This window comes from Ambystoma mexicanum, chromosome 3p (assembly GCF_040938575.1).
Source record: "Ambystoma mexicanum isolate Mex_15411 chromosome 3p, UKY_AmexF1_1, whole genome shotgun sequence".
Lineage (NCBI taxonomy): Eukaryota > Metazoa > Chordata > Amphibia > Caudata > Ambystomatidae > Ambystoma > Ambystoma mexicanum.
In genome coordinates this window covers 1084207993-1084222277 of record NC_090925.1, presented here as the reverse complement: position 1 = coordinate 1084222277, position 14285 = coordinate 1084207993, and the positions used below count along the sequence as shown (strand labels likewise).

Here is a 14285-nt window from a genome sequence, read left to right as displayed (position 1 = left end):
AGGCGGCCCCAGTGGAAACGACCCTCAAGCCTAGAGTTTCCCTGCCCAGCCTGTAGGGAAACGTCTTTCACGTCCATTGATAAGACCCCTGTGAAGCCCCTGGGTAAGAAAAGAGGGGGGGGGGGGCAGGGTAGTCCTGCCGGACTCAAAAATCTCCTCCGAGGACGAGCTTTCAAGACTTGATGGTTCTTGACAAGCGATTCGTTGAGGCCAGGGCCTACGGGAAGGATCCCCACTAGGTGGATGTGGAAAGCAACGGGGGAGACGGTGAGGAACGGCATATCGAAGAGTCGGAGGACTGTACACCGCTGCCGATGCTACCATCGCAACCGCTGCCACCACCGGCGGACAGGTCGGAGGACATCTTGTTAGCTTTGCACACGCTGTGCACAGAAATGAGGACAAGGTTGCCCTTGCCTCCATCGGACAACCCAGCGGTGCCTGGACCTTCGGAGAGCCCACCATCCAAGCGAAGGCGGATCCATCCTCCCCCCGCCCTTCCATCCTTCACCTCTATCCCCTCCACTGAGGGACAATTCGGGGACAGAGATGGCGATGACGGAACAGATCGCCCGTCGCCCCGCCTCCACAGGCTTTCCCCCCTCCCGACGAAATTGGCTCGTTTCACGCCATGATCGCCAGGGTCTTGGAGCTCTTCCAGCTATGCCCCAAAGAGCAGAAGGAGGGATTCCTTTATCAAAGAAGAGAGGCCAAGAGGAAGACGATACTCTCAGTCTCGCTGTTGGAAGGCATCTCGGATGAGGGACTGCCCCTTCTGAAGAACCCGCCCACAGCCCCTGTGAAGAGAGACCGGTTCGAGAAGCAGTACTGGGTCCCAGATTCCGCTCCTATGTGCCTCAGAGCCCTGCCGTCCCCGGACTCAGTGGTCTCTGCGGTGGCCAAGAAGAAATCTGCAGGGACGACGGCATCGACTTCCACTTCCCTGCCGGATGGTGAGGGGAAGAAGCTGGACGCCATGGGACGTCGGGTTATCTCGTCGACAGCGACGACCATTAAGGCGGCCAACGCTCTCACTATCGTGGCCCGCTGTGATAGGGAGCTGTGGTTTAAAATCGCCCCCCCCTCCTGGACTTCCTTCTGGACGACAAGGGAGCGAAGGCCCTCGAAATCCTGCAGGAGGGTGATGTGGCTTCTGACCACGCCATCACGGTAGCCACGGACATCGCCGACGCTGGTTTTTGCCAGACGGGCAACAGCGTTTGCCTTCGCCGGCGCGGTTGGCTCAGGGCCACTGATTTCCGTCTGGACGTGCAGACCAGGGTACTGGACATGCCCTTCGACAGGAACAACCTGTCCGGCAAAGCAGTGGATGAGTCACTACAGGCCATCAAGGCGGACACTGAGACGGCCCATGCCTTGGGCACGCTCCATCAGCGACGGCCGTCCTTTCGGACCTCCGGAGACAAGTCTCCAGGTGCCTCCAAAGGATTCGGCTGCAGCTCTTTGTCGTACTGTCAGGTGGCCCGTTCTTCGTCGCAGGAAGCCTACTGGGGCCACAGCAAGGCCGGTGGACATAGTCATCGGCAGGGGGCCCAAGGTGGCAAGGCCTCGGCGAAGCAGGACTGACCCGGCCGTGACGTCGGGGCCCCCACCCGGGCACACTTGTGGGAGGCCGGCTGGCTAACTTCGTCAACGTGTGGAAATCCATCCCGACGGTTGGGTGCTGGATGCCCTGGCCCACAGATGCACTGAGTTCCAAAGGAGGTGTCCCCACTTACCACCAGTGGCCAGAAAAGAAAACCACATTCCACAGCTAATTGTCGAGGTAAGAGCGATGCTGGAAAAGGGCACGATAGAACTCCTCCTGAAGAGGCTCCAGTGCTCTGCAGTATACTCGCGGTACTTCCTCGTCTGAAAGAAGACCGGCAGCTGGCGGCTCATCCTAGATCTCTGCCGCCTCAACAAATAAATAAAATCCCAGAAATTCCGGATGGTCACCCTTCAGCACATGCTGGGACAGCTGGAAGAAGGGGACTTCCTGTCGTCAATGGACCTGGAGGATGCATACTTCCACATCCCCATATGCAAGGGACATCGAAAATGTCTGCGCTTTGTCGTCCAAGGGTGGCACTATCAGTTCAAGGCACTGCCCTTCGGTTTGAAGTTGGCACCAAGGGTCTTCACCTAGTGCCTGGTGCAGGTAGCGGCGCGGCTGCGCATGCAGGGGATCCACGTCTACCCCTATCTGGACGATTGGCTCATCCGAGCGAAGTCAAGGGAACTTGCCGCCAACCACACAGCGAGGACCGTCCGCCTGCTCACACAACTGGGGTGCTCGATAAACTATGCGAAGTCCTGTTTGGTGCCATTGCAGGACACCCTGTTCTTGGGAGCCAGGCTCAACACAGTGACGCGGCTGGCTTCACCGTCGGAGGAGAGGTTAAAAGCCATCCTGTGCAAGGTACAACGGCTGTTAACCATGGAAGTTGCCAAGGTGAGGTCCATCAAGTCACTGCTCGGTATGATGTCATGCATATAACTCGTATGGCTGTGCAGGTTGCGGATGCGGCCGCTGCAGGAGTTCCTCGACTCCCGTTGGATACAAGTGGCGGGAAGCTTCGAGGACAAGATCACCCTCAACAAGACTTTCCGACAAGCGATCTGGTGGTGGGGCAACCGTGCGCATCTTGCGGTGGGCATGGACTTCCAGACCCCCAGCGTATCAGGAAACTGTGGTGACGGACGCCTCCCTGCAGGGATGGGGCGCGCACACTGGAGATCTCCACGCAAGAGGCCTTTGGCTCCCAGAGGAGAGGGAACTGCACATCAATGTCACACCACCGCAATGTTCTACATCCGGAAGCAGGGGGGCACCAGATCCCCGGCTCTCTCCAAGGAAGTGCAAGAAATGTGGCACTGGGCCCTCGGCCAAGGGATGTTCCTGGTACCCTTCCACACTGTCGCCGACTCACTCGGCAGGGAGCTGCGCTCTTGCCACGAGTGGGAGCTTCGGCAAGATCAGGTAGATCTCCTATTCCGACGGTTGGGCAATCCCCAGATCGAACTGTTTGCGACGGTGGCGAACACCAAGTGCCGGAAGTTCGCCAGCAGGTTTCCCCAGCCAGGGAGCTTGGGGGACGCATTCTCCTTTCCCTGGGACGGCCTGTTCCTCTATGCATTCCCGCTGTTGCTTCTGTGACTCATCAGTCAACTCAGACGGTCCCGGTTGATCCTTGTCACACCAGCGTGGCCGAGACAGCTATGGTTCGCGGACCTTCTGGACATGTCAGCGTCCCCTCCAGTCAAGCTGTCCACGGATGTGGATCTTCTCGCCAGGGAAGGAGGCACGATCCTGCATCACGACCCAGGATCGCTGAACCTACAGGCCTGGCTCCTGCAGCACTAGAGTTCGGAGGCTACGATATCCCGGCGGACTGCAAGGAGGTACTTGCCAAGGCTTCCTCGACTCTTAAGTGCTATTGACATACATGGAAGAGGTTCTGTCTGGTGCCGTGCACTGAAGATCAACCCTCTATAGATTACGGCCACTCAAGTGCTGCCGTATTTGCTGTCGCTGGCCAAGGCGGGGCTGGCGCATGCCTCCATCAAAATTCATCTGGCGGCTATCTCCCGCTACGCCAAAACTCTGGGGCGGTCGTCGCTGTGGTCCCACTGCCTGGTGAAGGAGTTCATGAAAGGAGTGTTCCGCTCGTTCCCGCCGGTGAAGGCTCCGGCCCCGGCGTTGGAGCTCAACGTGGTGCTGACCAGGCTCATGGGTCCGCTATTCAAGCCTTTGCATCCGGCGCCGCTGAAATTTCTATTGTGGAAGACGGCGTTTATTGTGGCCATCACCTCCGCACGATGAGTGGGAGAGATCCAGACCCTCTCCTGTAAACCCCCCATATCTGACATTCCACGAGACGAGGGTAGTGTTAAGGACGCACCCCTCCTTCATGCCCATGGTGCCGTCGGACTACCATCTCAACAAGCCCTTGGTGTTGCCCGTTTTCTTCCCGTCTTCGTCGCTGGCTGAGAGGACTTTGCACTCGCTGGATGTGGCTAGAGCGCTGACGGCACACAAGAGTTTTTGGAAGACTTCACAGCTGTTTGTGAACTTTGGCCCTGTGAACCAAGGGAAGGCCCTTTCCAAGGCTTCCATTTCCAGATGGCTCACCGGTTGCATCATGCACGGTCACCGGTTGGCAAACCGACCGTTGCCTGGCCGTCCAAGAGCCCATTCGACCAGAGTGATCGCTGCTACTACGGCGTTCCTGTCTGGTGTGCCCCTGCTGGACATCTGCAGGGCTGCTATGTGGAGGTAGACACACACCTTCACGAAATTCTACTGCGTCAACCGGGATTCCAGGAAGGAGTCCAGAGTCAGGCCAAGTAGTGCTGTGCAACCTGTTCGCTTGAAGGTGAGCCTGGTGAGGAGGTAAGAGATGCTTAATGTTGAGCCTTGCCACCTCCCATGGTTGTGCATGTGTGTACTTCTATTTATTCTTGTATTCAGGAGCATGGGAATCCATGCCAGACCCCATGCTGGAGAAGGAACAAGTTACTTACCTGTAACGGTTGTTCTCCAGCATGGGTCTGGCATGGATTCACATGCGAACCCTCCCGTCTACCCTTCTGCGGCCCTTCACTTGGTCCTACTGCCAATTTACATGCTACCAAATCTGAAAATGGCTGCCAGAGGAGGGGCTTAGGTAGAGGGCAGTCATTGGCTGGGGACAGTATGACCCAGAGACCAGTGATTGGTTATTAGGAGAAAGACAGTTCAGAAACTGAACTGATTTTTTCTTTTACCGAGGATTCCCAGCCTGACGACTGGGAATATTCATGAGCATGTGAATTCATGCCAGACCCATGCTGGAGAACAGTTACAGGTAAGTAACTTGTTCCTTTTATGCTGTTTGCTCTAAATCCTATGTGTCCCAAGAAACCATACATAAACCAAGATGTTCAGTGATCATTAAAATCATACATGGAGGACTAGTATTACCAATAAATTGCTTATTCGATGATCCATGCTTTATATATCCTAAGACGGATTTTTAGTTATAATGGTCATGCTCTGTTTGCTAGTGCCACACTATGCTGGCTGTGTAAGTAAACCTCCTTGTGGCAATGTTTTATAGCACACTGACATTGTTACTGAAACTACTCGGACACCCTCTAGTTTCACAATTCACTTCAATATAATTGTTTCATGACCTCTGGTCAGAAAATGAAGTTGCTGTCTTGAACTCAAACATTTTCATGTCGGTCTCCCTCACTGCAGAATATACTCTCTATATATAAACTTACCTGTACCATTGGATCAGCCATAGGACATCATATACCAATACTAGAATCCATTGTGCTGGAACATTTGCTTATATTGTAGCCTGCCTTTGGAATATGTTGTACCAAGACGTTTGCCCACACATAAATTCCATCTTCCTGTTGAAATGTTGCACAATCCTCAATCACAGCTTTCTGCCTTTTTATCTCTTGAATCTTCTGATTGGGTATGGGTGTGATTTGAACGTAAGGGATTGATGTTATCCTGAATGCTCCTTCACCCCCAATAATTCTCTCTACATTTTTTTCAAAACCTATTTTTATGTAATCTTTACTTAAAATGACATAGGTTCATAACAAGACAAATTTAAACACTGGCCAGTATCAAGGTACAGCAAACATAATTGTGTACAATAAAGGCACATATGAACTGACTCCCCCATCAGCTAGGTTCAAGGTGAAAAGGGTACAACTCGTTTCATTGTGTAGCCCCAGATAAATTGATCCCCAGCACACACACGATTCCCACTCTCTATAACCCCAACAAGGTATTTTAGGTACAGCCATGGCATAGTCGGTCTCAAGCGGATGGGGTGCAGGTTCCAGTAACTGGTTTCCATACCGGTGCTCCAGATAAAGTCCCTCTGCCATTCTTGTGTTCGGAGGTGCCCTGTGTGACCATGCCATAAGGATCTGGTATTTAGCCAGAATTAAACACATAGCCAAGAACTTGGCTGCTGATTTTGCAAATCCGGAAACCCCTACTAGCAAATAGACTAGGGGTCTAGAGGCTACCTGCCAACACTTGGCGCCAATAAAGCTGTAGTGGGCAAGCCTGTAGCAAATAGGAAATACCAGCCTCTGCCCTGCCACATTTCTTACAGGCTCCCTCATGAGTCTAGTTAAATTTGGCCTGTTTTGCTGGGGTGACATATACACTGTGTAGGATTTTGATTTGTATAAGCTTGTAGCTCGTGTTAAGTGAAACTCTGCATGTGTAATGGCATGCTCTTTTCCAAACCTTATCCATTACCTCCTGGAGATCCCTCGTCCCTCTTTATAGATTGAACGTGGGCCATTTTAAGTATACTATTGCTGACGTTTGGATATGGGCTCATTATCACAGTAAAGCAATGCGCATTCAACTGTATTTGGAGACTGTGTGTAAATCGGCCCAGAGAGCAGGAGGAGTTGCCAATGTATGATAGTAGCCTGCCTTAGACAAAAAAAAGTTTATGTATTGCCGTTTGATGTTTTAAGTAGCATGGTCATGAGATTGTGCAGTGAACAGGACTCAGTTTTTACAGGGTAGGTTATGTATTGCAGAACTTTCACTTCATGGTGATGGTTTAGTTTCATTTAAGAATAGAAGGAAGTCACTAACACTATTTTGTGTGATTTGATTACTTCAGCAATAGAACTGTTAGAAAATTTGTATTATTTCTTGCTGGTTGAAGATTTTTATAAAGATTAGGCATGTGTTTCTGAATGAACCAAAAACCCTATTCACTATCGAGAGCTATGTACTGCCATAGTGCAGTCAGTAACAATGCATAAAGGGACTAATGGACACCTTGTGTCTTTTCTTGCAAATGAGCTTTTTAGCAGTATCTGTCCTTTGATGCATTATGTCTGGCTCGGTCTGTCTTATATTCACAAGCGGTGAACTTCTTGGGGGTTGTAGCTCATTTGTTACCAAGTAATAATTGCTCTCGATCAGTATTCTCTCGATCTCCAAATGACTGATGCATATGCATGTGGATAGAAAGCAAATGGGCCAAGCAGGTGTGTTGACGTACTAAGCAGCATTGCTTGATGTCCTGTGCATGCAATATCCTCTAATTCGTGACCTACTGCAGGGCAGGTGGTTTGAGCAGTGTAGATTGCAAGGAGTGTTTTAACTTATGATTGTTTGTTCCAAGCAATGAAGTCTGCAGAAGAATCCCTGATGGCAATGAATTCCGCACACGGTCACCTTTGGAAAGAAATCACTTTCCCAGTGAAGAAAAAACAGGTTTTTGTGCAAACAGGAAATCAGTACTTGAAGAGACAAGGGAGCGTCAGGAGGCATATAATCGGATCCCATCTGAAAGGTAAGAGTACAAAAAACTTATTTTAGAATGCTGCTTGCCTTGTATCAATTGTTCAAACATTTTTTGGAGTAATTTAGAGAAGCCCATTGCTTTGATGTCATGGCAAAAACTTGACCTCTGTTACACAGGTTGCTTAAATATTTCATGAGCCTTTGTGTTTTCCCCCATTTATAGCAGACTTTCAGGGTCATTCAGCTACAGCATACCAGGAGTGACAAATATGGATCTGGCTCTCCCTCCCAACCCCCCCACCCCCCTTAGTACACTGGCCCAAGAGCGCCAAATTTTCGTCCAATGGATGGAACACTAAAGACATCCACTCTGACAGCAGGGATGGACTCTGGAGAGATGCTGTAGACTGTCAACAGAACAGGAATTACAAAGCAATCCACTTTTGAAATTCTTGAGCATGGTTTCTTCACAATCTAACTTTTTAAAAACTATTTTTCCAAATAAATCAGACTTCTACTTCCACTCAACCACCAACACTCTGTAAACTACCCAAGAGACAGACCTTCCTGCACTAAACTCCCATTTCAGCAGTGCCCTGTTCACTTCTACCCAGTGAAGTCTGTGTGCAGGTGAGGCTCACAAGGGTCTTGTCGCTGTTAACCTATCCTGTAAACGCGTCTATTTGGAGGCCCCTTGTCCAACTTCTCGCATATTACCATTAAGGATTACTCCAACCTCTGGTCGCATTCAAGCCCTTGGCTCTACCATGCAATTTCTTATGACTTCAGTTACATTAGTGACAGTTGGCCTCCAGATAATTGTGCTGTTTCTAACAGTGTTTGTAAATCCTATTTTTTTGTTTCTTTTTAAAAAAATCCATTTATCACCCTTTTTCCAACCATCAGAAATAATCGAAAATACTTAACCAGGAGTTGCTGTTCGAGTCAAGAAGAGTTACAAACATTGCTAACATCAGTTATTCATTTCTTTGGTACATGCCAGAATGCAACAAAACTCAAAGGCAAAAGGAAAGACGTACATATTACAATGTATTGTGTGCTCCCACGTATTCCTCATCTTTGATATATTTGATTGCTGTCCAAAAGTTTTTCAAAACTGCAAGCTGAGAGCGGCCATTGCGTCGACGCTGGTATAAGTAGCATGCACTGCACCCGTTGCCTCAGTTATGTTTTTCTGCACAGCACTCTTCGAAATGGTTAGTACGCCTCAGCTTTTATTGAAATCTTCGATAGGTCTACCCCAAAGACCTTGTTCAAGAGGTGTTGGGATTGGTGATCAAAGAGGTCAATCATGGATCCACACCAGTTTTACCTCTGGTGTTTACGAGTAGGCCATAAGGTAGACAACTGTGGCTTGTGGCAGCTGATGACGGTTAAGGCCTTGAAGCAGTGTGTTAGGCAAGATTGTATGCAGTACCCTGTGGGAGACTGCACCAGCCTTGACCTCTTAGCAGTAGTTAACCCAACCTTTTGTATAAACATGTACTACACAAGTTGGTAGAGTGACTGAGCAGCAAGGCTCATCTCAAGAGGGGTCAATGTGAGCAGTAAGGTTGTTACAGAGATTCACAGTAACAAGTATCCAAATAAACACTTACATGCAAGGTTTCTTGTTTAAACAATTTAATGGTCAGTTGAATAAGCCTTCTTTAGAAGGGAGCAATATATAAGTAACACAAAAATACACTTCAAAATTATATTGTTTCTTTATCTCGGCAAATACCCATTTGGGATGGCACACAGATTCTTCCTAGACCTGACTTAAATAACTACGACACTGTGGACATTAATATATCACTGGTACATTTAGAGCAATACTGAGGTTGTGTTAAGGAGGAGATAAGGGAATAAAACAATGGTTAACAAATATTCTTAAGCAGTTAAGTATTTTGGTTAATGCTCTAGTGCAAAGTTAATTGACCCTTTCCTGGGGGATAGGTAAAGCACAAAGTCAGAGGTAAGCAGAGTCTTTCAGGGAGCGAGGACAGCCAATGTTAGTTGAACAAAAAGCTGGAAGGCTTTTGTGGGGCAAAGCTGCAAGCAACTGTGCAAATGTAACCAAGACTAGTTTCCACTGAGAACAAGCATGGCTACAAGACAAGAGGGAAGTCCTTAGTTTTGCAGTACCTTTGGTTAGAAGAAAAACTGCTTCCAGCTAGCTTCTGTTCCTGTGTAAGTCTGCAGATCCTGTTGTTCCTGGGCCTCATTCGTGGGGACAAGAGTGACGATGTCTGGGGACTCCTGCACTACGAATGGAACGTTGACAGCAGCAACGGGCAAACTTCAAACCAGCAGCACTTCGCGGTTTCAGCTCTTCGCGACTCTCGCAAATAGCACCACTGCAGTTCTCAGATACCGCTATGGACTTTCCTCGCATCTGGGGTCCAGCACTCTGTTGAGTTGGCTCAGGCTTGGACATTCCTGCTTCATGGGAGTCCAGAGGATCTTCCTGGAGGTCGGGTCCGACTTAGACACTCACTCGATTCTGGTGTTCCTCTCCTTTGCAATCGGTTCCTGCAGCAGCATTGGAAGTACAGCCAGCTCAGAGAGGATTTCCAGGCGAGCTCCTCTTGGGGTCGATTGGTCCCACCAAACTAAGGGGAGAAGTCGTCCTTTGCAGGTCTTCTCTAGTCGAGGTGAATTCGGAGCTTCAGCACTGCAGCAGGGCTTCACCGGGTGTTAGGCAGAATTGCATGCAGTACCCCCTGGGACCACCACATACAATTAGGACTACAGGTGTAAGCAAAACCAAACTTTGGTATAAGTCTGTACCACAGTTTTGTGGTAGCTAGCTGAGCAGTCAGGTTTATCTCAGGAGGGAATGTGAGCAGTACAAGAGGTTACACAGAGGTCTTACAATCACAGTGGTTCAAGTAGACACTTGCTCTCAAGGTTTCTTGGTAAAACTCTTATTTATTACACAATCATTTAGAAAGCATTTACTAGAAGGAGGCAACTTAATATCGCACACAAACATTCTTCAATAGCAAACCAATAAGTTTCTGAACAAATTAGACTTCCCTGAAATAGGAGCAAATGGCATTTCAGTTACTTTCAGTGGGAGTAAAAAGGCACAAGTTAGCAGAATAGATCACAAATACTTTCTTAGGCAGTGCAAATAGTTTTTGTTCGCTAGAGGACTCGATTCAGTTCAATAGGCCTAGGCCAAAGTCAATGGACTAGTGTCTTGGATAGGAAAGAGCAGTTCTTGAAGTAAACGGTAACGTCTTTGCCAAAGTTCTCAGAAGTAGTTTGTACGAAAAAGAATCAGATGTTGGGTCACAAGCTGATTAGGCATGCAAGTTGGGAAAGTTCACTAACTTTCACCGCGAGAGAAGCGTTCTCTCAATCAGGTTGGCACAGTACCTTTAGTATGAAGCAAAAGATCTAGCTGAAGATGTTGGTTCATGGCAGTTCCTGCAGATCTCACTGATCCTGAGCCTCAGTCTTGGGGACAAGAGGGAGGATGTCAGGGGACTCTTGCACGGGATCATCGGAAAATGCGGACAAAATGGAGTCACTTCAGTTGGAATAGCTGTTCATCAAGCATACAAGCTGGTGTCCTTCCCCCTGGTTAATCCTAACAAGCTCCGAGAATGGTATCCAGGTGGCTTACGAGTTGATTTTTATCCCACCAACTCAAAGGAAGAAGTCGTCCTTGAAGGGCCTGCTCTGTCAAGGTGAACCTGGCAATTTGGACCTGCAGCAGGGCTTCACCGGGCAAACCAACGGTCCAGGAGTTGCAGCAGTTGTCTCTTCCAGCGCGTCTTCGATTCTTTCATTCCAGTGGTCGACTCTGCTTTCCAGTCCAAGAGACGCGCCTTTTATTCAGTTTTCTCCCAATAATTCCAGCCTAGCTGCCACTCACCCAGCAGGGTGGCTGTCCTTGCCGGGCAGTCAGCCAGCCAATCACACAAGTGCATTTGGGTCTCCTAGGGAGTTTCGGGCACCTCTCTCACTTCCTGCCCACCCCAGACACTCAGCTGCCAAGGGTGGACTTCAGTCCTGAATCCGCCAAAGGCATAGAAACAAAGGGACCAAACCTGGTTTGGCGCGCATAGACGAACACTAGAAGGACCTTTCCAAAAAGAAACGGCGAACGTAAAAAGAAGACCGGGACTGGTTTAAACAAAGGGGCTTAAGGTGCCATCTTGTAAAACATGGCTCCCGTGATTTTTAGCTACTAGTGGTTGCGCTCGGGAAAAATCATGATAGTTTGTTGTAAAACCACTGCCACCAGCCATTTCGATCGAAAAGGGTAGCATTTGACTACTACATGAGTATTTTAGACACAGGGGATACTAGGTAACCTCCAGCACTCTATAGGAAGATGGCGTGGGCTGGGTCTAGGAATTTTAAGACTAGTAAAGTCAATTTAACCTTACATTCTCTGGGAATCAGTAGTTTATCCCAGAGAAGGTATTTAAACCTTTGATAAGTCTAAAAAGACATCCCTGTCTCACTGCACAGAGGGTGCTGTGTAACACACATGAAAAGATGCCTATGGAGTTATCTTAAAACTCCATAATCAAAGAACACAAGAGTAAAACATACATCAAAATACATGAGTGGGGGAAAAAGGCTCACACTCTTTCCAGATAAACAAAATCAAGTCCTCAAAATTCAGCAAAGTTGCTTGGGGGTCTCTAAGGTGAAGGGGAATTAGCACATTTTTGAGAATTCTCCTCAACACCGGACAAACCAACGGTCCAGGAGTTGCAGCAGGCGTCTCTTCCAAGTTTGTCTTCGGATTCCTTTGTCCAGTGGTCGACTCTGCCTTCCAAGCAAAAAGCCTCGCCTTTTATGCAGGTTTCTCCCATTCATTCGCAGCCTAGCTGTCAATCGCATAGCTGGGTGGCTGTCCTCCGAGGACAGCCCTCCAGCCAATCCCCTTTGGGTGCATTCCTGGAAACTAAGCACGGGGTGTTTCGGCACCTCACTCGCTTCCTGCCTTGCCAGGCGGGCTTCACCAGTGAATCCCACTAAAGACAAAACGCACAAGGGGGCCAAACCTGGTTTGGCGTGCAGAGGCAATCTCAAGAAGGACCTTTCCAACAGGAAATGGCGAAAAAAGACCGGGGCTATTTTGACAAAATGGGCATGTGTGGGTGCTTTACTGCAGCTGCAATTGCAGCCTACGGTAGAAACACACAATGGTAGTAAAAAGTAAACCACTGCCACCAGCCATTATTTGTAGAAAGGGTTACATAAAAAGGTTACATGAAAAACTAGACAAAAGGGATACTAAGTAACCCCTCCAGCACCCTATTGTAAGATAATGTGTGGTGGGTCTAGAAAGTTACAAATATAAGTAAAGTCAATTTGACGTCACTGCTCTTGGAAACAGTAGTTTTACCAAGAGAATATATTTAAACCTTTGGTAAATCTAAGAGACTTCCCTGTGCCACTGCACTGAAGGGGCTGTGTGTCACAATGTAAAGAGGATGCCTATGGAGTTTATCAGACTCCAAAGTCAAAGGAAACTCTGAAAACGCATAATTAAAAGTACAAAGTCCCAAAGTTCAGCAAAAGAGCCGGGGGTCACTAAGGTGGGAGAAACTAAACACTAAACTGCAAATTCTCCCTAATGGAGAGGAGGAGGAAACTTGATGTAAGTTGGCCTGTGTCCAAATCTCCTTCTGTTGCCCTGTCAAAAATGAGGTGGTCTTATGACCAGGGCTTGAGGGAGGCTTCTCCCCGTGAAGCTAAAAAGCGCAGTAAACATGCCAAGCATAATAGGTCGAGATCCTGACACTCGGCATCCTCGCATAAGAAGTCTATGAAGCGACGCCATTGGTTCCGGTCATCTTCCTCTGACTCCTGACCCAATGGGAAACGGGTACTTTTTTGGGTAAGTTTGGTTCAGAGGCAGAACTGGAAGAATTACACCTCCAAAATGTTAGATGTTCATCAAGGCGGCGCATTCCACCCCTTTCGGAAAAAGGCTTCTGACCCCATTGCGCCTTGTGAGGCGTTGGGGCATCATTAAAATCTTCTGCTTGCGTGCCTATGAGCCCGGCCAGTAATTCCTCGAACCTTCGAAGGAGGTAAAGTGATTTGCCTGCTAGAGTCAAGCCGAAACATCTTCCGCTTATGCTCCATCGAAGGGATCTGTGTCAAGCTCTTCGCCGAAACCATCGACATCCTTGACAGATTCATCCAAAGTTCATGTACCCTTATCAAAAAAGGACTTTCAAATTGCTAAGTTTCATTTATGAAGAGATGGAGAAGAATCCCTCTGTTTGGTTTGGAGAGTATAGGTCTCCAAGTGCTTCAGAGGAGTTAATCTCTGAGGAGTCAATGTTATGAGACCTGGTGGACACCTTGAAGGATGCTAGTGGCCTGTATACTTCTCCAGAAATTAGTTTTGCCACGCCAGATGTCTGTGCATGCTGATGCTTCGTATAGGTCAGACATGGCCAAGGTGATGGAGTATTTAGGCAGGAGCAGGCCTGTCGCCGTATGAGAAGGATGGTCTTGGACACCCTTGATGAGTGCCATACAAAGGATCCTATTCTACCTTTCCATAATACACTAAGCAACAGAGTGTTAGAAAACTGGAAAAAGCCTGATACTACTCCAGCAGTAAATAAGGACTTGACTAAGAAGTGCAGGCCCTCGGCTGTGGAATCCAGAACTTACGAAATCTATCTCCAGAAAGTTTGCTTGTTCAGGCAGCCACATTAACCTCAAATGCTGCTGCCTATCCCACAATACCCCCAGATGGGGATGACCAAGGATTTGATGCTCTGTGGAAAAGGTGTTTTTTTTCGGTGGGTTGCATGGCCCTGTGGCCAACAGGCATGCAGCGCGTAATAAGAAATCAAATAAATAAATGACGCTAAAAACCATTAATGTCTTTTGTGCCCAAGCAAAGTATTCATACTCTTTGTGGGAGATTGTGGCAATGGCTGCAAAACACACACCCGAGCGTGAGGAAAGGACAGACTTCCTCAACATTGTGCAGGATGGC

At 48.4% G+C, this 14285-nt stretch overlaps 1 protein-coding gene across 4 annotated transcripts in view; it reads left to right on the top strand.

The window, feature by feature from the left end:
- RBM27 (RNA binding motif protein 27) overlaps positions 1-14285 on the top strand; it is a 1859884-nt gene that overhangs the window by 360173 nt on the left and 1485426 nt on the right. For all 4 annotated transcript variants that reach the window (XM_069652445.1, XM_069652444.1, XM_069652443.1 and 1 more), the window contains one exon: positions 7170-7340. In XM_069652445.1, coding sequence (XP_069508546.1) covers positions 7170-7340 — 171 coding nt within the window. The remainder of the gene's footprint in view (positions 1-7169; positions 7341-14285) is intronic.